Below are 26,422 nucleotides of genomic sequence, written 5' to 3'. Positions count from 1 at the left end.
GTCTTTCATTTAAATAGGGACAAAAATATACATATGGTAACTAATTATTATAAGATTTATAGGAAATATAGAAAATAAACATTAGGTTGGAAATATGTATTGAGTAGTCATTTGCTTTTAGCTTGCACTCATTAAATATATATATATATATATATATATACACACACACATTCTTGAATTAAAAAAAAAAAATTTCTTCTCTGCAAAAACAATTTTTTTCTCTATCAAAATTATCACGTAATTTAATTAAATTACATGATAAGACAATTTTAAAGTCTAATAAGTAAAAAAAAAAATGTCTAGCATGATTTATTCCCTGGTAATGAAATGAATCGTACTGTTTTGTTTTATTTTGTTTTTTTTTTAAGTTAACTAGTTATTATGATATATGCACCATGTGTAATTCGTATTATTTTCATATTTAGATTAACGAAGTACTAATGAAAAGTCTATTTAAAAATATATAACTTTGTAAAAATATATATTTTATAATTGATGATAAAATAATGTTCATTTCAGCCCTTTGCTCTCTCTTTTTCAGTTTTTCCCATGATAATAATAATAATGATTTATTGATGAAGATTCAATTGAACTTGGTGTTTTATAATTAAAATTTTTAAATGTATTCTAAAAAATAATTGTATCATATTTATTATTTTTTAAACTTTCAATCACATAAAAATATAAATATACTATTTTGATATTTTTGTTAACTTGTTTTAATAATTATAAAATATTTTTGTTTTCAACAAAAACAATAATATCAATTAAAAACATTGTTTTGATTAAAATAAATGAGATACATTAATAAAAAAATGTATCTTAATGAATAATTTTTAAAACAATTATATTTTTAATTTTAATAATAATACTAAAATATTTTATGAAACCTGTATATTTGTTTAGATTTAAAAAAACAATTAGGTCTCTCACATCATAATGTGGAAAAGCATTCCCTAGGCTAAGTCAAGGGAAAGCCCAGTTTAGAAAATAAACGTAGGCCCAAAATGAAAAGGCTGCTTAATTAGAACATTACTATACACCCATACAGATCCAATTCACCTAAACAGGAGATCTTATGGTCTCGTTAAGCAATGGAGCAATATTTCACTATTTTAGAAAAATATGAAAATAAAATTATGTTCAAATAATACAATGAAAAAAAAAAGGAAAAATGTTTTTTTTTCAGATCTGAATCCATGTCGTGAAAAACATGTTGGGAATGGTTTCCCAGATTTTCTCCCTCCTGCAAAAAGTTAATGAAACCTGCGCATCTCAAAGAATTTTCAACTAAATGATGCTTTTGAACAAAACCGCCCTCCTAACTTTTGATTATGTCAGTTATATCCTTTATCAGCTATCTAAACTTTTTTCAATTTGTAAATTAAGAATAATTGAAATTTTTTTTAAAATATATTCAACACTTCAAAAAAATATTAAAAAATAATTTAAAATTCACTCCCAAACACCCATAATTAACTGCACCCTCATAATGATCTCTTTATCCTAATATCTATCTATTAATTGATTGATTTGATGGTCAAGTTTTCATGTGTATTTTTACTTACAATTAATTAAAAAATAAAATCAATAAACATCTTGCTAAGTGTATTTTTAATATTATAATATATGTTATTTTTAAAAAGTATATTTTACTTAAAATATATATTAAAATAATTATTTTTATTTTTTATATTAGTATATCAAAATTACCAAAACAAACTCTAAAATAAAACATTTAACTTATTTTTTTAAGAAAAATATATTTTAAAAAACTTCCAAAATAAAATTTATTGGAATTCCGAACAGCTTTAAATACCTTCATTTACATTTCAGTTTACTTTTTGAAATGTAATCCCTTTCTCTTAGAATAAACAAGTAGATTTCAAATTAGTTGTCTAACAAAAACATCAGGAGTGGTCGGCAGGGCCCAGCCCGTGCAAAATTATTTTTTTCACTGCCTCTCTCTTAAATAATTATAAATTTTAGCTCAGAATTATTAAATTTTAACTCTTTTCCTTTCTATTTTTTTTTTAATTTTATCCTTCAATAATAATGCGCCAGCTCCACTCCATCTCTAGAAACAGCCTAAAAAAAGTATAATACCATTTACCAATACTAAAAAAATAAAAAAATAAAAACCTAAAGTTATGTAAGAATTCATCATAAAACTCAATAGAATTGTGAAGCATCAACTAAAACAACTGTTGCCCCGAGACGACGTGAGCCATTGGCTCTTCTCTCATCTATAGTTGAAATTATGGCTTGGTTCGGTGGTTAATTTGAGACTCAACTTTTCCAAGATTAGAATCAAGTTGGATTTATAAAAAAAATTAAAAAGTAGTTAAAAATTCAGTTAACTTAGCTAATATGGAGGTTGATCCAACAAGATCCGGTCAAAAACTTTATTGCAACTTATTGATTATTTTTTATTTTTATCAAAACAACATTATTTTAATTTACAAAAAAAATTAGGATTGACCCGGGTGACTTAGTGACCCGGTCAAAACCCGGTGATCTAGGTCTTAGGCCAGGTCTAAAATCCCAGGTTTAAAAACACTGGTCTCATCATTGCAGGGCTTACCTTTTTTTACCAAGTTCAATATATAATGAAAACGAGTTGACATGCCTGTGCGCTACCGCGAGCTTATAAAATAAATGCACTTGTTAGTGTTATAATTGTGAACCAGCGCTACATAAGTGATAGAAACTAAAGGTATGATGAAACAAATATTTCATGACGGAAAAAAAAGTTGTGTTGGTGATCAAAAACTTACAGACTGAACAAAATGATTTGTAGTAATCTACAGTGTTTTATGAAAAAAGATACAGTGTTTTTGCCACATGATTTAGCTTTTCTATTAATAAAAAGCAAAATAAATTACAAAGTTAAATTCTCTACCAACTTAATATTAAAAAAAAAACCAACAAAGATAATTTTGGAAGGAAAAAAAACCTATGAGAAAAAACGTTGTAGCAATTAACAATGTTTTGTGAGGAAAACTATAGTGTTTTCCCCAATAAAATAAAATAAAAAACCATTTTGGAGAAATATTGTAGCAATCCACAATGTTTTGTGAGAAAAAACTGCAACACTTTCTTTATATGATTTAGCTTTATTGTAATTATAATTCTTAACCAACTCAATATTAATATATATATATATATATATATATATATATATATATATATATATATATATATATATATATATATATATAGGAAAACACTGCAACAATTCACAGTGTTTTAAAGGAAAAACATTACAAAGCTAAATTCTTAATTAGCTCAATATTAAAAAAAAATCGACAGAGTAATTTTAGAAAAAAAATAACAAAAAAACACCAAAAAAGGGGTGGAAATCATGTTGGAAACACTGTAGCAATTCACAGTGTTTTATGAAGAAAGTTATAGTGTTTCCCCACATGATTTATCTTTATTTGCAATGACTTGTAATTGTAATTATCAAACAACTCAATATTAAAAAAATAAAATTGACAAAGATAATTTGAAAAAAATTATAAGAAAAAAAAACAATGTGGAAAGACACTGTAGCAATCCACGATGTTTTGTGAGGAAAGCTACAATGCTTTCCCCACATGATTAAGCTTTCTTACAAATTTAAATTCTAACCAACTCAATATGAAAAAAAAATCGACGAAGATAATTCTGGAAAAAAAATATTACAAAAAAAAAAAGAAAATACAAAAGAAATTGGAAAAACACCATATGAGAAAAAAACTATATTATACAATAGTGTTTTGCGAAAAAAAAACTTGTATTTACTTGTAATTACAATTCTTAACCAACTTAATATTTAAAAAATATAATTTAATAAAACAAATAGTTTAAAATTTACTCTCAAGCACCCATAATTAGCTGCACCCTCATAATGATCTCTTTGTCCTAATATCCATCTATCAATTGATTTGATGGTTAAAGTTTCATGTTTATTTATACTTACAATTAATTGAAAAATAAAATCAATATTGTATAACACGCACAATAAGCGTCTTGCTAATCTCATTTTTATATTATTATTGCTAAGTGTATTCTTAATATTATAATATATGCTATTTTAAAAAAATTATTTTTTACTTAAAAATATATTAAAATGATTTTTTTATTTTTTATATTAGTATATCAAAATTACCAAAAAAACACTAAAATAAACATTAACTTATTTTTTTAAGAAAATATATTTTTAAAAAGCTTTCAAAGAAATGCAATCACTTGCTCTTAGAATAAACAAGTGGATTTCAAATTAGTTGTTTAACAAAAACAACAAGAGTGGCTGGCAGGGGCCTCAGTCCGTGCATTTTTTTTTTCCCTGCCTCTCTCTTAAATAATTATAAATTTTAGCTCTAGAATTATTAAATTTTAACTCTTACCCTTTCTAATTTTATTTTATTTTAATTTGGTTCTCCAATTCTAATGCGCCGGCTCTGCTCCATCTCTGGAAACAACCTAAAAAAAGTATAACACCACTTACCAGTGCTAAAAATATAAAAAATAAAAACCTAAAGTTATGTAAGAATTCATATTAAAACTCAATAGAATTGTGAAGCATCAACTAAAATAACTGCTACCCCCAGAGACGACGTGGGCCATCAGCTCTTGTCTTTTAAATTCCGGCCTGCTTCGGTGGTTAATTCAAGACTTCGTTAATCCAAAGCTAAAACTAGATTAGATTTATAAAAAAATCAAAATAATTAAAAATTTAGCTGACCAGCTAAACTAATGGATTGATTTCATATCACGGTTGACTCGATAAAATATAATTAAAAATCTGGTTATAATCTATTAATTTTTTTTTAATATTAAAACGACATCATTTCAATTAACAAAAAAAAAAAAGAATTGGTCCAAGTAACTTAGTGACCCGGTTGGGTTTAAAAACACCAATCTCATCTCTGCAGGGCTTGCCCTTTTTTTACCCACTTCAATATATAAAAGAAAATATTGAATCTAGTGAGTACAACAATTAAAAAAAAAAAAGACTGAATGCTAAATATAATAGATTATTAAATTTGAGCTGAACAAATTAGGATTTGGATATGAACAAACATTTATAAAATTCCAATCTAATTAGAAAGATCCTCACATATATTTTTATTAAACAAATTGACAATCATAATTTATGAATACTTTTTTCGTATGAATTCAAATACTTCATTGTTAAAAAAAAAATTGAACATATTTTTATAATTCCTTCCACTTTAAGTGATAAACTATAATAAAACACAGCACACCCACACATATATACTCATTATTTGTTTATATATTTCTTTAAAAAATAGTAAAATATAAATATGTACAAGATAAGTTAATATTTCAATGAGATATCATTTATTAAAGTATCATATTTGCATTCCTTAGGTTGCAAATTACATAGCAAATCCTCTTGTATTTTTTTTTTTAAAAATTCTCATATAAGTTTTTATCATTTTAAATGGTTAAATTGCTCTAAGTTTTTGGTATATTTGATAAGAAATTCCTCCCTTCGTTTTCTTTTTCCGAATTTCTTTAAATATAGATTTTCATGAGAGTGAGATTTATTTGATTTTGACAATTTATCTAACAATAATTAGATCTATATGGGGAGCTCTTACGTTGGTTTTTGTAAAATTTCAAAGTTTTTCTTTACTTTAAATTAATATTTTTTATATATTTTTAAATCATTTTAATATATCGATATTAAAAAATAAAAAAAAAATATTATTTTAAAGTATTTTCAAGTAAAATATAATTTTAAAAACAACTATTATTACAATATTAAACAAGATCTAAACGAGCACAGATGAGTTTTTATTTCACCTTAGCACAGTTGACAACAATTAACAAAAATAACATATTTTATAAGACATTTAAAAAAATAGCATTGCTTAGATGCCACTTGCTTATTAAATGCACTAAAAAAATTTACATGTAAAAAAAAAAAAAAAAAAACAAACAAACCTCAACGCATATTGAAGCTTGAATGATGTGACTATTGTTACCATAAAAAATATATCATCAAGATGAATATAACAATATAAAAAAAATCATCAAAATTATTTTATTTATAATTTTTTTGATTATGATATTTCATGGATAATTTCATTAACAATTTATAATATCAATAAAATATTATATAAATGTTGAAAAAATATGTTGTTGAAATTCTGTGGTACTGAATATAAATATTTTTTTCACGTTTATGATTTTACATATGAAAGATCATTTAATTTGCATAGAACCTTTCCAAGAAGAAGTCAAAGTCTGCCACTATAGGAAATTACTTATCCACATCTAATCTCTGCAAACAAAAATGCCATAATTTTTTTGCATAGATCATTTAATAATGTCGTTTCTGAAATTTCTTGACGAAAACGAAGAAAAAAGTGAAAGGAGCTCCGGCTTAGCCCTGAAGCCTTGGAATTAACAAAGGAAAGGTAGGATAGGAAAGGGATCCCAAGAAGAAGAGAATCAAATATTAATTTAAAGTAAATAAAAAATTTTAAAAAAAATTAATTTTTTTAAAAACACTTTAAAAAAATAAGAACAAATTTCTTCAAAATAGTTTATGTGTCCATGAAAACAACATATCATTTACAAAGATCTTAGAAATATACTCTCTCTACACCGTGTACTTAAAAGAGTGAATCTTGGTGATGATAACTTCAAGATTCAAACTCAGAATTAAGAGAAAAGACGAAAATCTCTTTACCAATCCTGGGATTGTCCTAACGAGGCATTGAAACTCCAAAGCCTAGCTAGTTTAAGCATCAGAGATAAAGATTATGTTAGCTTTCGGTTGCTTTCAAAGGTAAGCAATTAATAAAATCTCTTTTTTCTTCTATTTCTTTTTCTTTACTTTTGAATCCATAGGTAAGCTCCGAAGGTTGCTTTCATTATCTAAAATGAAGAACATTTCCCACCGAACATCAGTCCAATAATAGCACTAACTGGTAAATAGTGCAAGACTTATTCGTGAATCTCTGCTGTTTGAAATTTGAAACATCATAACAATGAAGACTTTCAATCTCTGCTATTTGAATTTGAAACATCATAAGTAATATGTCTCTACATCTTCAAACATCATAATAATATTTATAAAATTAATAATATTAATGGTCGTTAACTTCAAGGCCTGATGAATAAGTCAAGGTATACGCAAACTGATTCAGACATCCACGTTAATAAAAAAAAAATGAATTATAACTTGTTAAAATGATATATTAAAAAAATATATCATGGAAATACATAATAAATATATTTGAAAACGTAGAGACATATTAGTATAATGAAGGTATTTCCATTCTATGCTAACATTGAAAAGTACAATATTAAAACAAAAAACATAAAAAATATGCTTACAAGAAAATAAAAGCTTGTCGTCATATTAAAATATAATTATTTAATCCCTATGATTTTAAATCTTTAATTAACATAATCTTATTTTATTAATTTCATCTTTTTTTTAATTTTTTTAAAATAAAAAATTTAAGTACATAGGATGCAAATATATATATATATATATATATATATATATATATATATATATTATATATATATGAGAAAAAGATATATTTGTTTGCAAATGACTTAATTAACCTTTGTCAATTCTAGTAAAAATCATTAATTTTGCTAAACTACAAGGTCTAAATTTTAACAACAACAACAACAATAATATACTAAGATATGTAGTTGCACTCAAAGATAACTAAATTTGTTAAATTATGCAAAAGGGAAAGAAAAATACATTAATCTTGGATTGGTACATAAAATGAACACCATCACAGATAAAAATAAATAAGAGAATAACCCAATTGTCATCTTCAATTTTTTTTGGGCTCGGCAGCAATTCGACCCACTATATCCTTGTCAAAATAATTATTAAATTATTTCTACCGTGAAACCCAAGTGTCACATTAAACATACCTTCTCGGTGCTCTACAGGCTTGGAGCCTTGCTCTCTGGGCTTGCATCCTTGCTGTCACGGCTGGCAACCCTGCAGTTTGGGCTTGCGACCTTTCTCTATAGGCAACCTTGTTTCCAATCCATGTTTATCTTTGGCATCTAGTAGACGAACCCCACACTCACGTACTTGACAAAAATCTAATGGTAAAAGATTGCCGTTCATATCTTCTAGTTGAAATTCAACTGAAACCTCACTATATTTACTAAACATATCATTTTCTTTGACAACCAGACAGGGATCAATTCTCATAAATATGTGCTGTGAGCAGATGCGCATATCATCATTCCAACCATGGAGATAACAATAGAGATCATGGCTATCACTGTGCTCATTGCGAAAGTGATATGTGCATTTAACTCGCAAACTATAATTATAATCGAAATAATGAAATACAATGACAGCACAAAGAAAGAAACCCAAGAACTCGCTATTAGCCCAATGTGAAGATAGCTGGCATGTTACTGTAGATCCCCAACTTTGATGGCTAAACCACTCTGGAGTTACAGATCCACGGAGGCAGAAACTACTTGCCCTTGCTGGAACCTGTTAATACAATTCAAATAACATCTTTTTAAAATGAGATGAAAAAAAAAAGTATATCAGAGATTTAAGAAACAGACCTGAAGGTCCGCCAAGAATTCATAGGTCCTACGCATGACATAATAATCCTCCCATCTATCAGCTTGGAACCTTGCTCTCTTGTCTTGAAACCTTACTTCCAATTCATCTCGATCTAGAGGATATAAACAAGAGGAGTCTGACATTATCAAATGAAAGCGTCGTATCTTATCTTCATCACTGGCATGTAGGAGACAAAGCCCAAACGCCCCACTGTCATACAGTAGATGGACCCCACACTTAATGACGTGACAAAAACAAAATAAATTGCTTTCCAGGTGGAATTCAACTGAGACCTCGCTATATTCACTAAACGTATCCTTTTCTTTTGCAACCAAACAGGGATCAAATCCCAATAATATTTGTTCCTTCTCAAGATACCAATAATTGTAATTGAAATTGAGGTCACGGCTATCACTGTGCTTTTTGCAAAAGTTCTCATAAGACTTACCAAGGAGATAGCAATTGAGGTCACGGCTATCACCATGCTTATTGCGGAAGTGATATGTGCATTTAACACGCAACCTATGTCTGACAGAACCAAAACTAAGACGGGCAGGACCAAATGCAATGACTGCACAAAGAGAGAAACCCAAGAACTTGCTATTAGCCCAATTTGAAGATAGCTGGAATGTTACTGTAGATCCCAAACTTTGATGGCTAAACCACTCCGGAGTTGTATCTCCAGAGATCCAGAAACTAGATGGCACAACTGGAACATCGGGCTCCTCCTGTTAACACAATTTCAATAGCATCTTTTTAAAATGGGACATGACAAATAGAGAAGGAAAGAAAAAAAGCATAACAGAGGTTTGAGAAACAGACCTGACGGTATAACTCTTCGAGATAAAGTTGAAAATCTAATGAGTTAGCCAACTTGGAAAACATAACAGACATGACAATATAATCCTCCCAGCATGAGCCTTGGAACCTTGCTCTCTTGCCTTGGAACATTGCTTCCAATGTATCACAATAATAATCACAATAATAGTCGATGCAATGTATTCCATCTTCATACAGTAGACGGATCCCACACTCGTGTACTTGACAAAGATCTAATGGTAAGAGATTGCCATTCATATCTTCCAGTTGGAATTTAACTAAGACCTTACTATATTCACTAAATATATCATCTTCTTTGGCAACCAGGCAGGGATCAAATCCTACGAGTATGTGATCTGAGTCAATGCGCTTCTCATTATACCAACCATGGAGATAGCAATAGAGATCATGGCTATCACCGTGCTCATTGCTAAAGTGATATGTGCATTTAACTTGCAAACTATGGCTGAAAGAATGAAATGCAATGACAGCGTAAAGAGAGAAACCCAAGAACTTGCTATTAGACCCATATGAAGACAGCTGGCATGTTACTGTAGATCCCCAACTTTGATGGCTAAACCACTCCAGAGAGACACCTCTAGGGAGGCAGAAACTACATGCCCGTTCTGGAACATTGGGCAGCTGCTAACACAATTCATATAGCATATTTTTAAAATGAAAGGTGGCAAATAGAGAAGAAAAAAAAGATGTATATCAGAGGTTTGAGAAACAGACCTGATGGAGCCTTTCGGTATAAAGTTGAAATTTCAATAATGAGTACTCCAAGATTCCATTGGTCTCATGCAACCTCAAGCAATTAGTGAAAATGAATTCAAAAATGTTCCCCTTAACTACATTTGATGAGCTTGATTCTAGATAATTCAAACTCTCGCAATTGTCTGCATCCAACTTTGATAGCCGTGGTGGAAGCTCCGGTAATGATTCAAGTCTCTTGCAATTCCTTAATCCTAGATATTGCAACTCCAAGAGTTTATTGATGCTTCTAGGAATAGTATAAAAATTGTTTCCACTTAGATCTAACACTTCCAGTGACGATAAAAGACCAAGACTGTCCGGCACTTCCGATAGACTGCAACCATCTAGATTTAGCTTACGCAAACAATCTAAATCCACGCATCTCTTGGGCAATTGCAAGTCAACAAAACATTCGATGTCATTTAGATATTTGCAGTTTCCCACTTCCAAGCAAGCAAGTCCCTTCAGATTTCCAATCGGTGAAGGCAACTTTGTTATGCGTGTCTCTTCTAGATAGAGATATCTCAAACATACCATTGGCTCCAAAACTTCTGGAAAATCCCTAAATTGGAGGCAACCTGAGAGATTAAGCCTTCGCAGGTTTTTCAACTTGCAGATGTTGCTTGGAAGAATCTCAAATTGTTTGCAGTTTCGCAGGTGCAATTCAGCAAGTTCACACAAACATTCAATTGAAGAGGGAATCTCTCTTATTGCTGTCCCATTTAAATACAGATCCTCTGTATTATTAGAAACCTTTGGAAACTCCGTGATTCTTGAGCAACCGGAAAGATCAAGTTTTTTAAGGCATCCCAACTTAGAAACCGCACTCGGCAGATTCTTTAGCCTGTTACAGCCACTTAGATCTAAATAAATGAGTTCCCTTAGACCATAAATTGAAGATGGCAGTTCTTCTATTGCAATTCCATTCAAGTTCAAGTATCTTATATTCCTCGAAAAATCAGGAAGCCTACTGATAGATGAGCAGCCAGAGAAGTCAGTAATTAGAAGAGATTTCAACAAATATATGTTTTCTGGAAGATTAACCAGGTGTTTGCAGTTCTTCAAAGTCAACATAAGAAGTCCACTTTGTTCCCCAATTGATTGGGGAAGCTCTTCAACAGCAGTCTCATTTAAATTTAAATATATCAGTTTCCTTGCAGTCTCTGGGCACTTCTTTAGATTTGAGCAACCAGAAAGATTCAGAGTCTTCAGAAAACTTGAATTAATTCTACTGGGAAGATTGATTAGTCTTTTGCAGCCTCTCAAATCTAAATATTTAAGCTTGTCAAGATGCTGTATAGATGAAGGAACCTTAACCAAACTTGTACAGAATTGAAGATTCAATCTCTTAAGGTTTCTGGCCTTTGAAAGGTCTGGCAGGGAAGTTATGCGCTCACAATTGCTGAGGTTGACATCTTTTAAATTGACGAGATCCTGAAGCAAAATGAAATCAACAGAAAGAAATTACACGTGCATACCACACTTAGTTTCAAAGAAAGAACTATGCATGCATAGAGTTATTTTAGAATACCTGGTCTCCTCTCCACAGTTGCTTAACCTTGCTACATGATAGGTTAATTTCAACAAGGTTCTGTGGACGAAAAGTGCTAGGCAAAGATGTCAAAGGGTATCCATCCCAATGGAGATACCTCAACTCTTCGGAAGAGACACGAGGCCATGAGGAAGGTGCACTCTGCATTTAACTCCAGCTTCAGAATTATAAATTTTTAGAAGTCTAAGTTTATACATCCTTTCCAAGGCTGTAGAACTCAACTCAATTTCTCTTATTTTTGAAACATCCAAGAATATGCCTTCAACTTTTCCAGTTCCCTGAAAACCAGTGAAGGAGAAACGAAGTTTTAAGTAAGATTCTATACTTACTAGCACAACCATATTGCATTGCATATGAAAAGGAAAACTTTCGTGTATATAAATTGAGAGCAACCTGAGAGGTTGAGCTTTTGCAGAGATTTCAACTTGCAGATACTCCCAGGAAGAATCTTGAATTTTGTACAGTTTCGTAGATGCAATTCAACAAGTTTGTAAAAACACCCGATTGACGATGGGATTTCTTCTATTGTTGTCCCATCCAGATACAGCTCTTTTATATTACACGAAACATTTGGAAACTCTGTGATATTGGAGCAGCCAGAGAGATTAAGTTTCTCAAGATATGCCAACTCATAAATGGTACTCGGAAGATTCTTGAGCCTTCTACAGTTGGACAGATCCAAAGAAGAGATTCTCCAGAGATGACCAACAGAAAATGGAAATTCTTCTACTGCAGTTCCACTCAAGTATAAATACCTTGTATTCCTGGTATGCTCGGAAACTTGGTGACATTTGAGCAGCCAGAGACATCAACAATAACAATAGACTTCAACAAACAAATACTGTCCGGAAGATTCCCAAGTTGTTTACAGTCCCTCAAATTCAAAGCAACGAGTCGACTCAGATGTCCATTAGATTGGGGAAGTTCTTTGATTGCGGTCTCATTGAAATTCAAATACATCACATGCTCTGTAGTCTCTGGGTACATCTTGAGATTTGAGCAGCCAGAGAGGTTAAGAGCCTTGAGATATTTCGATTTAATGATTCTTGGAAGACTCAAAAGGCTTGTGCAGCTTCTCAGATCCAAATCAACAAGCTTCTCTAGAAATTGAATAGATGAGGGAACCACTTTCAGAGTTGTACAAAATTGAAGACTCTATCTCTCAAGATTTTTTGCCTTTGATAGGTCTGGAATTGTAGTTAGATGCTCACAATTACTAAGGTTGACCTCTGTTAAATTCACAAGATTCTGCACCATCATTGTATTGATAACAAAAAAACATTAGTATCTGAACATTTTAAAATTCATTTGAAAGAGGACAAAGATTACATGTGTAGTGACTAAACCATACCTGGTCCCCCTTCCAAAGTTCTCGAACCTTGCTGTGTGATAGGTTAAGTTCAACAAGGTTCTCTGGATGAAAATTGGATGGCAAAGATTTCAGAGGTTATCTATCCCAATGGAGATACCTCAACTCATCAGAAAGTGATTTGAGACCATCAGGAAGGTACACTTTACAGTTCTTTCCAACTTCAGACTTATAAATTTTGAGCAATCTAAGATTATACATCCGCGCAAAAGCTTTAGAGCTTAACTTGATTTCTTTTATTTTACAGGTGTCAAAGAATATCCCTTCAACCTTTTCAGTTCCCTAAAGATCACAGCAAGGAAAAAAATAAAGCATGATAAGTAACACAAATCCATGGTCATATGTGAATACTTTCAAACTTCATAGACCAAATATCGAAAAAGAAACAAGAAATGAAAGAAATTAAGCATTCACCAGATTTTTTGTCAAAACTTGATTGACATCCCTAGGACTCCATAACCTACCACGTTTTCCCAGTTCTTTAATGGATTCTTGTCGGATAATTTCAAAAGCAATTTCTTGCACCAGATCATGCATTTCAAACTTTCCATTTGAAATAGTAATGAGGCACCTTTCAGCAAGAAAAAAAACTCCAATATTTGTTGAGAAACCACAACCATCCAGTATTCTCTTCACGTAATCAATTTGCTTCCCTTTGAAGAAACACGCAATATCAAGAAATATGTTCTTCTCTTCATCGCCAAGTGCATCAAAACTTACTTTCAACATATTATAAATTTTCGGCTGAGGATTTCTTTCAAGTTTATCCTTTGGTCAAATAGGAAGGAACCCAAAACTTTAAGAGCCAATGGGTTGCGTTCAGCATAATTTACTGCCCTGATTGATAGGCCCATATAATCTTTCAGAATGTGGTTTTCTTTGAAGACAGTCAAACTAAAGAGTTGATGAGCTTCACTGCAATTTAATTCCTCAACCTCATATATTTCTTCAACCACATTCTTAAGCACTTGTCTATCTCTGGACGTCACAAGAATTCAACTTCCTGGACCAAACATATCATGCCTAAGACATGTTCATATCCCAAGACATTCTGTAATAGTCATTCCGTGGATTCAAATTAACATGCATAACATGGGAAGCATGATCCCAAGACATATTTGTTGGCGTGAGTTACGCAATTAGCCAGCTTAGACTGAGGAATCCCTTCCCTTAAGGGACAAACATGATTGTAGCCGAAGATATTGTATAGGCATTAAATAGCTTCCTAAAATAGTTCCTTGTATCTCTATATCTTGTACTTAGATTAATGAAATAACATAACAAAGAAAGCTAATTTTGTCATGGTATCAGAGCAGGATCTTGGGTTTCTTGTTTTTTGATCAGGCAAGGGTCAAGTTTTTCCTTTTTTTTCTTCTTTGTGTTTGGCTTCCATGGCTGACTCCACTGAAACCATTCTTGATAATCTGACATAAAAAATGACAGAGGTCTTGACAAGGGTCTAGATTAAAATTTGAATTATATCAAATTTTGCAAAAGGGAAAGAAGAATACATCAATCTTAGATTGGTACATGAAATGAACACCATCACTGATAAAAATAAATGAAAGAATAACCTAAGTGCCATATTAAAATTTTCTTGGATTCGGCAGCAATTCGTTCCACTATATCCTTGTAAAAATAATTATTATATTATTTCTACTGTAAAACCAAGTACCATTCATATTAATTAGGGCTTCTCTTTTTTCTCTGGGGAAAAAACAATAGCCAAAATAATCCTCCCATCTCATATCTAGGAACCCAAAACGAAGCAAATCATGTCTACCATATTATACAATAGCCAAAATAATCCTCCTATCTCATGTTTAGCATCCTTGCTCTCTTGGCTTGGAACATTGCTTCCAATCCATCATTGGCATGCAGTAGACGGACCCCACACTCAACCACTTGACAACAATCTGTTGGTAAGAGATTGTCCTTCATATCTACCAGGTAGAATTTAATTGAGACCTCACTGTATTTACCAAACCTATTCTTTTCTTTGGCAACCAAACAGGGATCAAATCCCACAAATATATGATTTGAGTTGATGCTCCTATCATCACACCAACCATGGAGATAGCAATAGAGATCATGGCTATCACCATGCTTATTGCGGAAGTGATACGTGCATTTAACTTGCAAACTATGGCTGACAGAACGGAATGCAATTACAGCGCAAAGAGAGATACCCAAGAACTTGCTATTGGCCCAATGTGAAGATAACAAGAATGTTACTGTAGATCCCCAACTTTGATGGCTAAACCACTCCGGAGTCACATCTCCAGGGAGGCAGAAACTACATGCCCTTGCTAGAACACCGGGCTCCTCCTGTCCACAGAATTCAAATAACATCTTTTAAAATGAGACGAAGGAAAGAAAAAAGTATATCAGAGGTTTGAGAAACAGACCTGACAATCTGCCAAGAATTCATAGGTCCTACGCACGACAGAATAATCCTCCCATCTCATGCCTTGAAACCTTGCTCTCTTAGCTTGGAACATTGCTTCCAATCTGTCACGAACCATAGGATAAATCTGAAAGTTGCCTGGCATGATCAAATCAAAGCGATGTTTCTCATCTTCATACAATACTCGGACCCCACACTCATATACTTGACAAAGATCTATTAGTAAAAGATTTCCATCCATATCTTCCGGTTGGAATTCAACTGAGACTTCACTATTCACTAAACATAAAAACTTCTTTGGCAACCAAACAGGGATCAAATCCCACAAATATATGATTTGAGTTGATGCTCCTATCATCACACCAACCATGGAGATAGCAATAGAGATTATGGCTATCACCATACTTATTGCGGAAGTGATACGTGCATTTAACTTGCAAACTCTGGTCGACAGAACGGAATGCAATAACAGCGCAAAGAGAGAGACCCAAGAACTTGCTATAATCCCAATGTGAAGATAACAAGAATGTTACTGTAGATCCCCAACTTTGATGGCTAAACCACTCCGGAGTCACATCTCCAGGGAGGCAGAAACTACTTGCCCTTGCTAGAACATCGTGCTCCTCCTGTCAACAGAATTCAAATAACATCTTTTTAAAATGAGACGAAGGAAAGAAAAACGTATATTAGAGATTTGAGAAACAAACCTGATGGTCCACCAAGAATTTATAGGTCCTACGCATGACATAATAATCCTCCCATCTCATGCCGTGGAACCTTGCTCTCTTGGCTTGGAACATTGCTTCCAATCCATCATGATCTAGAGGATTAAAACGATAGTAGCCTGGCATGATCAAATCAAAGCGATGTTTCTCATCTTCATAAAGTAAACGGACCCCACACTCGTGTACTTGACAAAGATATAATGGTAAGAGATTTCCGTTTATATCTTCCAGTTGGAATTCAACTGAGACCTCATTGTATTCACTAAACATATAATCTTCTTTGGCAACCAAACAAGGATCAAATCCCACGAATATATGTGCTGAGTCAATGCGCTTCTCATCAGACCAACCATCGAGATAGCAATAGAGATCATGGCTATCACCGTGCTTATTGCGGAAGTGATACGTGCATTTAACTTGCAAACTACGGTTGACAGAACGGAATGCAATTACAGCGCAAAGAGAAAAACCCAAGAACTTGCTATTAGCCCAATGTGAAGATAACAAGAATGTTACTGTAGATCCCCAACTTTGATGGCTAAACCACTCCGGAGTCACATATCCAGGGAGGTAGAAACTACATGCCCTTGCTAGAACACCGGGCTCCTCCTGCCAACAGAATTCAAATAACATCTTTTAAAATGAGATGAAGGAAATAAAAAAGTATATCAGAGGTTTGAGAAACAGACCTGACAATCCGCCAAGAATTTATAGGTCCTACGCATGACAGAATAATCCTCCCATGTCATGCCTTGGAACCTTGCTCTCTTAGCTTGGAACATTGCTTCCAATCTGTCACGATCCATAGGATAAATCTGAAAGTTGCCTGGCATGATCAAATCAAAGCGATGTTTCTCATCTTCATACAATACTCGGACCCCACACTCATATACTTGACAAAGATCTATTAGTAAAAGATTTCCATTCATATCTTCCGGTTGGAATTCAACTGAGACTTCACTGTATTCACTAAACATAAAAACTTCTTTGGCAACCAAACAGGGATCAAATCCCACAAATATATGATTTGAGTTGATGCTCCTATCATCACACCAACCATCGAGATAACAATAGAGATCATGGCTATCACCATGCTTATTGCGGAAGTGATACGTGCATTTAACTTGCAAACTATGGTCGACAGAACGGAATGCAATTACAGCACAAAGAGAGAAACCCAAGAACTTGCTATTAGCCCAACGTGAAGATAACAAGAATGTTACTGTAGATCCCCAACTTTGATGGCTAAACCACTCTGGAGTCACATCTCCAGGGAGGCAGAAACTACATGCCCTTGCTAGAACACCGTGCTCCTCCTGTCAACAGAATTCAAATAACATCTTTTTAAAATGAGACGAAGGAAAGAAAAAAGTATATTAGAGATTTAAGAAACAAACCTGATGGTCCGCCAAGAATTCATAGGTCCTACGCATGACATAATAATCCTCCCATCTCATGCTGTGGAACCTTGCTCTCTTGGCTTGGAACATTGCTTCCAATCCATCTTGATCTAGAGGATTAAAACGATAGTAGCCTGGCATGATCAAATCAAAGCGATGTTGATCATATTCATACAGTAAACGGACCCCACACTCGTGTACTTGACAAAGATCTAATGGTAAGAGATTTCCATTTATATCTTCCAGTTGGAATTCAACTGAGACTTCACTGTATTCACTAAACATAAAAACTTCTTTGGCAACCAAACAGGGATCAAATCCCACGAATATATGTGCTGAGTCAATGCGCTTCTCATTAGACCAACCATCGAGATAGCAATAGAGATCATGGCTATCACCGTGCTTATTGCGGAAGTGATACGTGCATTTAACTTGCAAACTACGGTTGACAGAACGGAATGCAATTACAGCGCAAAGAGAGAAACCCAAGAACTCGCTATTAGCCCAACGTGAAGATAACAAGAATGTTACTGTAGATCCCCAACTTTGATGGCTAAACCACTCCGGAGTCACATCTCCAAGGAGGCAGAAACTACGTGCCCTTGCTAGCACACCGTGCTCCTCCTGTCAACAGAATTCAAATAACATCTTTTTAAAATGAGACGAAGGAAAGAAAAAAGTATATTAGAGATTTGAGAAACAAACCTGATGGTCCTCCAACAATTCATAGGTCCTACGTGTGACATAATAATCCTCCAATCTCGTGCCGTGGAACCTTGCTCTCTTGGCTTGGAACATTGCTTCCAATCCATCATGATCTAGAGGATTAAAACGATAGTAGCCTGGCATGATCAAATCAAAGCGATGTTTCTCGTCTTCATAAAGTAAACGGACCCCACACTCGTGTACTTGACAAAGATCTAATGGTAAGAGATTTCCGTTTATATCTTCCAGTTGGAATTCAACTGAGACCTCATTGTATTCACTAAACATATAATCTTCTTTGGCAACCAAACAAGGATCAAATCCCATGAATATATGTGCTGAGTCAATGCGCTTCTCATCATACCAACCATAGAGATAGCAATAGAGATCATGGCTATCACCGTGCTCATTGCGAAAGTGATAGGTGCATTTAACTTGCAAACTATGGCTAATAGAATGGAATGCAATGACAGTGCAAAGAGAAAAACCCAAGAACTCGCTATTAGCCCAATGTGAAGATAGCTGGAATGTTACTATAGATCCCCAACTTTGATGGCTAAACCACTCCGGAGTCGCATATCCAGGGAGGCAGAAACTACATGCCCCTTCTGGAACATCGGGTAGCTGTTAACACAATTCAAATAACATCTTTTAACAATGAAAGGTGGCAAATAGAGAAAAAAAAAAAGATGTAAATCAGAGGTTTGATAAACAAACCTGATGGTATAACCTTTTGGTATAAAGTTGAAATTTCAATAATGAGTACTCCAAGATTTGATTGACCACAGGCAACCTCAAGCAATTAGTGAAAATGAATTCAAAAATGTTCCCCTCAACTACAGTTGATGAGCTTGATTCTAGATAATTCAAACCCTTGCAGTTGTCTGCATCCAACTTTGATAGCTGTGGTGGAAGCTCCGGTAATGATTGAAGGTTCTTGCAATTCCTTAATCCTAGATATTGCAACTCAAAGAGTTTATTGATGCTTATAGGAATAGTATAAAAATTGTTTCCACTTAGATCTAACACTTCCAGTGACGATAAAAGACCAAGACTGTTCGGCACTTCCCGTATATTGCAACCATCTAGATTTAGCTTACGCAAACAATCTAAATCCACGCATCTTCCGGGCAATTGCAAGTCACGAAGACATGTGATGCCCGTTAGAAATTTGCAGTTTCCCACTTCCAAGCAGGCAAGTCCCTTCAGATTTCCAATCGGTGAAGGCAACTTTGTTATGCGTGTCTGTTCTAAATAGAGATATCTCAAACAATTCATCGGCTCCAAAACTTCTGGAAAATCCCCAAATTGGATGCAACCTGAGAGATTAAGCCTTTGCAGGTTTCTCAACTTACAAATGCTGCTTGGAAGAATCTCAAATTGTTTGCAGTTTCGCAGGTGCAATTCAGCAAGTTCACACAAACATTCAATTGAAGAGGGAATCTCTCTTATTGCTGTCCCATCTAAATACAGCTCCCGTATATTTCTTGAAACCTTTGGAAACTCCGTGATACTAGAGCAACCGGAAAGATCAAGTTTTTCAAGACATCCCAGCTTAGAAACCGCACTCGGCAGATTCTTTAGCCTGTTGCAGCCACCTAGATCTAAATAAATGAGTTCCCTTAGACGAGCAATTGAAGATGGCAGTTCTTCTATTGCAGTTCCATTCAAGTACAAGTATCTAATATTCTTCGAAAAGTCAGGAAACCTGCTGATAGATGAGCAACCAGAGATGTCAACGATTAGAAGAGATTTCAACAAATATATGTTTTCTGGAAGATTCACCAGGAGCTTGCAGTTCTTCAAATTCAACGTAACAAGTCCATTGAGTTCCCCGATTGATTGGGGAAGCTCTTCAACAGCAGTTTCATTTAAATTTAAATATGTTAGTTTCCTTGCAATCTCTGGGCACTTCTTGAGATTTGAGCAACCAGAAAGGTTAAGACTCTTCAGACATCTTGAATTAATTCTACTGGGCAGATTGTTTAGGTTTGTGCAGCCTCTCAAATCTAAATCATTAAGCTTGTCAAGATGCTGTATAGATGATGGAACCTTAACCAAACTTGTACAGAATTGAAGATTCAATCTCTCAAGGTCTCTGGCCTTTGAAAGGTCTGGCAGGGAAGTTATGTGCTCACAATTGCTGAGGTTGACATCTTTTAAATTGACGAGATCCTGAAGCAAAATAAAATCAACAGAAAGAAATTACACGTGCATACCACACTTAATTTCAAAGAAAGAACTATGCATGCACAGAGTTATTTTAGAATACCTGGTCTTCACTCCACAGTTGCTCAACCTTGCTCGATGATAGGTTAAGTTCAACAAGATTCTGTGGACGAAAATTGCAAGGCAAAGATGTCGAAGGGTATCCATCCCAATGGAGATACCTCAACTCTTCAGAAAGAGACTCGAGGCCAAGAGGAAGGTGCACTCTGCATTTAACTCCAGCTTTAGAATTATAAATTTTTAGCAGTCTAAGACTATACATCCTTGCGAAGGCTGTAGAGCTCAACTCTATTTCTCTTATTTTTGAAACATCCAAGAATATCCCTTCAACTTTTCCAGTTCCCTGAAAACCAGTGAAGGAGAAACAAAGTTTAAGTAAGATTTTAAACTTACTAGTACAACCATATTGCATTGCATATGAAAGGGAAAACTTTCGGGGTATATGAATCTCACCAGATTATTGGTCAACACTTGATATGCATCTTTTGGATTCCACAATCTGCTCTGTCTTCCTAGCTCATCAAGAGATTCTTTACGAACAACTTCATGGGCCATTTCTTGCAAAAGATCATGCATTTCAACCTTGTCATCTGAAATTTTAATGAGACACCTGTCAATGAGAACACTAAATCCAATCTCTGTTTTGAAGCCGCAGCCATCTAGTATCCGCTTTACAAAATCAACTCGATGCCCTCTAAAGAAACATGCAATGTCGAGAAATATACTCTTCTCTTCACTATCAAGTGCTTCATAACTTATTCTCAACACACTATGAACTTTTTGCCGAGTTAGTTTTTCATCCTTGTTCAATGCACTTTCCCATTCTTTTGTCGTTCTGCCACATAGAAAGGAACCTAAGACTTTAAGAGCTAATGGATTCCCTTTAGCGTAATTTATTGCCCTCACAGACAGATCCATATAATTTTTTGGGAGCTGGTTATCCTTAAATGCATGCAAACTAAAGAGATGAAGGGCTTCCCGGTAATTCAGTTCCTCAACCTCAAATATTTTGTCTGCATATTTCTTCAGGACCTGTTTATCTCTAGATGTTAGGATAATTCTGCTTCCTGGACCAAAATCACATCCTCCAAGTAACATTTCAATTTGATCCACATCATTCACATCATCGAAAACAATCAGAATCTTTTTACGGCAGATCCTGTCTTTAAATAAAGGGTGTCCAATACGTGGAGTGCGAATATGTAGATTTTCTTCCTCTGTTATTTTAGAGAAAAGTTCATCTCGCATACGAAATAATCCTCCATTCTTTTCTGATTCCTCCCTCACATTTGCAAGAAAATAGTGACCTTCATATTCCCTTGCGATCTTGTTGAAAATCGCTCCAGCAATGGTTGTCTTACCAGTACCACCCATGCCCCAAATTCCTACAAAACAAACCTCCGGTAACTGTGTGCATAATAAGGATTCGATTTGCTTCATACGTGAATCCATTCCAACCAGGCCCTTCAAATCACTTGAGGATGCATAATTCAATTTCTTCAAAATATGATGCACAATTTGATCCACGAGTCCCGACTCAGGCCTGCCAACATGAAGGACGAAAAGATATATCAAATAGTACCCCAAAGAAAAACAATCTTTTCTTGAGGTTGGAACTTTTGTGACGGATTCCAATTGCCATACATTATCACACTACATGCGTGTGAAATCTAATCCCACTCACTTGCACGTAATTCTTTTTCTAAATTTACAGATGCATGGAAAAACTTACTAGTTTGGACTCCGGACTGCAAAAAATGAAAGAAGCATCTTTAACTCAAATTGTATCTTTACGTCGAATAAAAAATCTACAGGAAACTGGTGGATTTTTTTTATTATTATTATATGCAAATGTTGTCAAAGGTAAGGTTTTGAACTCAAGAACTCAAGGTACCATTAAGGTGCAAGTCCATTGGCTGTTGATGGAGGTAAGTTTCCCACTAAAAAACAGAACAGACTTGTGCCTTTTCAAGCAACGAGTACTATGAACTAAGAAGCACAAATGATATACAGGAGAAAAAAAAACAATAATATGCACAAGAAATTTTAATTGCTATAATTCCAGAAAAAAAAGGTTGAAGATGAGAATCTGTAGTTACCTAGTAACCTGTGAATCCCATCCAGATATACTGGCTGCATTTGTCAAGGCAGTCCTCCACCTTGGCACCTTGTCCATCTTCCCCTTAAAATTTTTTTCAAGCTCAGCAAATGCATTTCCAAAACTCCCAGTCTGTTCATCAACATCAGATGGGTCTACATGATAGAAGACCGGTAAAACAATCTGCCCATAAGTCTCTTTGCATTCAAGTATTTTCACCAGTTCATCCACACACCACGGAGAAGATGCATAGTTCTTGGAGAAAATTACTACAGAAGCTCTTGATTCTTCAATCGTTTTCAGAAGGGCAGGGGTAATTTCTTCTCCTCTTTCAAGCCCGTCATCAATGAAGGTCTTGATTTTCTTACGACGCATAGCTTCATAGAGATGGCTGGTAAAATTATTGCGCGTATCCTCGCCTCTAAAACTAAGGAACACATCATACTTCCTTTTACGAGCAACAGCAGATGAAGATGCCATATCAGACAGTTACAAGATCGTGTCTTCCTCAATCGCTAAGAATCGAAATCAATAAGTGCTCTCCTTTTCTCCTAAAGACAAAGAAAGAGCACCCACTTCAACAGCTGAACATTCATTAAGAGAAACTGAAGTCTAAGAGTGCAAGAACCCACACAGCATATATTTATTAGAAAATTCATCAACCTCTTAACGATGGATATGATCTAGCTTAATTTGATCACTCGTCACTTGCTACCAATGCTAGCTTGCTAGTACTTTCTTTGCAAGGATAGTCACTAGAGCAAACAGAATTACAGATGGAAGAATTAATATGTTCATGAAACAAACTTATCAAACTCATATAGCGTTAATGTTGCTGTCATGTAACAATTAATATAATTGCTGAAAAGATGAAAACAAAAAAGAGCATGGAATCAGTAGCAACAATGGCAAAGGTTACCTTTCTATGGAGTTTATGAGGTACTTTAATGATCAAATTGCAGCAATCGGAAAGGTTAGCTGATGAGTAAAGTACTGAGGACTGAAGCTTAGCAGAGGTAATATTTCATATTACTAGCGATGTTATAATTGTTAAAGTTAAAAGGTTAGCAGAGTTATGAGTGGTAATTTCCTTAGCCGCATCAGAATCAAATGGCATGATTTTCCACACGGCAAATTAAGAAGACACTGGCTGGCCCTCACACCATAGTTATTAAACCCGGCCCGGAGGTTGACCAAGGGGCCGGGTCTCGGGTTTCATGGGTCAACCCGGGTCAACCCGGGTCAACCCGGTAAAATTAATATTTTATATGAAAAAATCCATGTAAAATATGGGATAAAAAAATTGGTTTAAATATTTCAACTTAAAATGATAACATAGTATCTTTTCAAAGTGGGGTTTAAAGCCCTTTCATATATATACTCTATGTTTACATGAAAAAATCATGTTTTTTCAATGTGGGATTTGAAACCCATTAGTATATATACTCTATGTTCCCAAGGAAAAAATCATGTTTTTTCAATGTGGGATAAAAAACCTTTTGGTTTAAATACTTCAACTTAAAGAGATAACATAGTATCTTTTCAAAGTGGGGTTTAAAGCCCTTTCATATATATACTTATGTTTACATGAAAAAAATCATGTTTTTTCAATGTGGGATTTGAAACCCATTGGTATATATACTCTATGTTCCCAAGGAAAAAATCATGTTTTTTCAATGTGGGATAAAAAACCTTTTGGTTTAAATACTTCAACTTAAAAGGATAACATATTATCTTTTCAATGTGGGATTTGAAGCCCTTTCATATATATACTCTATGTTTTTTATCCCACATTGAAAAAACATAACTTTTTTCATGGGAACATAGAAGATATATACCAATGGGTTTCAAATCCCACATTGAAAAACATGATTTTTTTCATGTAAACATAGAGTATATATATGAAAGGGCTTTAAACCCACTTTGAAAAGATACTATGTTATCCCTTGAAGTGGAAGTATTTAAACCAAAAGGTTTTTTATCCACATTGAAAAAACATGATTTTTTCCTTGGGAACATAGAGTATATATACTAATGAGTTTCAAATCCCACATTGAAAACATAACTTTTCATAGGAACATAGAGTATATATTGAAAGGGCTTCAAATCCCACATTGAAAAGATACTATGTTATCCCTTTAAGTTGAAGTATTTAAACTTTTTTATCCCACATTGAAAAAACATGATTTTTTCCTTGGGAACATAGAGTATATATACTAATGGGTTTCAAATCCCACATTGAAAAAACATGATTTTTTCATGTAAACATAGAGTATATATATGAAAAAGGCTTTAACCCCACTTTGAAATGATACTATGTTATCATTTTAAGTTGAAATATTTAAACCAATTTTTTTTATCCCATATTTAAAAAAAAAAAAAAAACCCGGGTCTTGTCCGGGTCTCCCGGGTCGACCCACCGGGTCGCCCGAGGGATGATATTTTGCAGATCTTCTTCTTCTTTTTTTAATATAATGGACTGCGTGTAATCCACTAGAATAATTTTCTATTATTTTTAGTGACCGAAAAAACGATATCATTATGTGTAATCCACTAGAATAATTTAATATAAGGGATGATATGTGAGATTTCACTTTTTCTTTATAGATTCAGAAACGACACTTTACATGTCAACATAGTAAGTTGAGCCCGTGAAAACTCAATCGACAAAAAATATAAAAATATTACATGATTACCATTATAATTAAATTAATGATTAAAAAACCTTAACGGTCGAAATATTGCAACTTCACCATGAAACCATTTTTTATTTCTACTTAGACTTACTGCACCGTTACAACCCCCGAGAGATGTAATTGCATCTCTTCAATGGAATACTCCAATGATGTTTTTGACCCTTTCCTAGAAAAATTTGGCAATGGCTTCAAAAGCATTGAAGGTTTTTCTGCATGGCCCCTTTGTCTTTTTTGAAATTAACTAGGGACACAAAAGTTTGTTCGTATATTAATTATACAGTATAACAATTAAAATACTATTGGAAGCAGAAAGTCTAAACCATAAAAGAGGTATTTTCATATTTTTAAAATAGTTTTTATTATTATTATAATTTAAGCTAAGGAGCAATTTGACATATCAAATATAAAAAATAATAAATAATTAAAATACACCATGAAATGAACAACATACCTTTAAATAAAAACATTTAATTATGAAGACAAGGGGTGTTCTAGATTTTTTAGTATGATTTTTTTTTTTGGTGTAATTATCAAGTTAGGGGAAAATTTTATATTTAACTAAATAAAAAAAAATGAGCAGGAGTATATGACACCTAAAAGAGTGTGGAGGCGTCCGAGCCCTTTAGACGGTGCCTCTTGCTAAAGAATCTTAATATATACTTTTAGTTAGATTATAATAATTTTCTTCTTGGTATTTGGCAGAGGCACGCATGATAGGATACAGGTTGCGGTTTGAAAGTGGATGACAGCACTTAATTTTTTATTTTTTACATATAATGTTGTTTGTAACTTAAAAAAAAAATAAAGATAAACGATATATCATTTATTTCTTTAATCCAAAACAAATAAATAGATTAGGGTTAGGTGCTAGCCCGAATTTTTTGTCCCCCCCCCCACCCATTATTATTATTATTCATGAAGATTCAATTAAACTCAGTGTTTTATAATTAAAATTTTAAATGTACTCTAAAAACAATTTTATCACATTTAGGATTTTTTTTATTTTTTGATCACATAAAATATAAATATAATATTTTGATATTTTTTTGTTAACTTACTTTAACAAATATATAATATTTTTG

General features: G+C 33.5%; 2 protein-coding genes and 1 pseudogene across 2 annotated transcripts; all 3 read right to left on the bottom strand.

The window, feature by feature from the left end:
• Positions 1-7,740: 7,740 nt before the first annotated feature.
• Positions 7,741-14,494, bottom strand: LOC118044356 (disease resistance-like protein DSC1; annotated as a pseudogene).
• Positions 9,952-11,233, bottom strand: LOC140954290 (disease resistance-like protein DSC1). Its single transcript, XM_073406933.1, has 2 exons — positions 10,139-11,233; positions 9,952-10,029 (listed from the first exon to the last, which is right to left on the bottom strand). The coding sequence occupies exons 1-2, from the start codon at positions 11,231-11,233 to the stop codon at positions 9,952-9,954; spliced, it is 1,173 nt and encodes a 390-aa protein (XP_073263034.1).
• Positions 14,495-14,707: 213 nt separating the features above from the next.
• LOC118044178 (protein SUPPRESSOR OF npr1-1, CONSTITUTIVE 1) lies at positions 14,708-23,719 on the bottom strand. The gene is given in 12 exon segments (XM_035052378.2): positions 14,708-15,408; positions 15,489-15,802; positions 15,804-16,113; positions 16,195-16,821; positions 16,902-17,528; positions 17,610-18,236; positions 18,318-18,941; positions 19,035-20,492; positions 20,590-20,889; positions 21,000-22,089; positions 22,646-23,195; positions 23,564-23,719. Coding segments are annotated over 11 exon segments (6,972 nt in total). The 5' UTR covers positions 23,125-23,195; positions 23,564-23,719; the 3' UTR covers positions 14,708-14,892.
• Between the last annotated feature and the right edge of the window lie 2,703 nt (positions 23,720-26,422).

Source organism: Populus alba, chromosome 19 (assembly GCF_005239225.2).
Source record: "Populus alba chromosome 19, ASM523922v2, whole genome shotgun sequence".
NCBI lineage: Eukaryota > Viridiplantae > Streptophyta > Magnoliopsida > Malpighiales > Salicaceae > Populus > Populus alba.
This window is presented reverse-complemented; position numbering and strand designations above follow the sequence as displayed.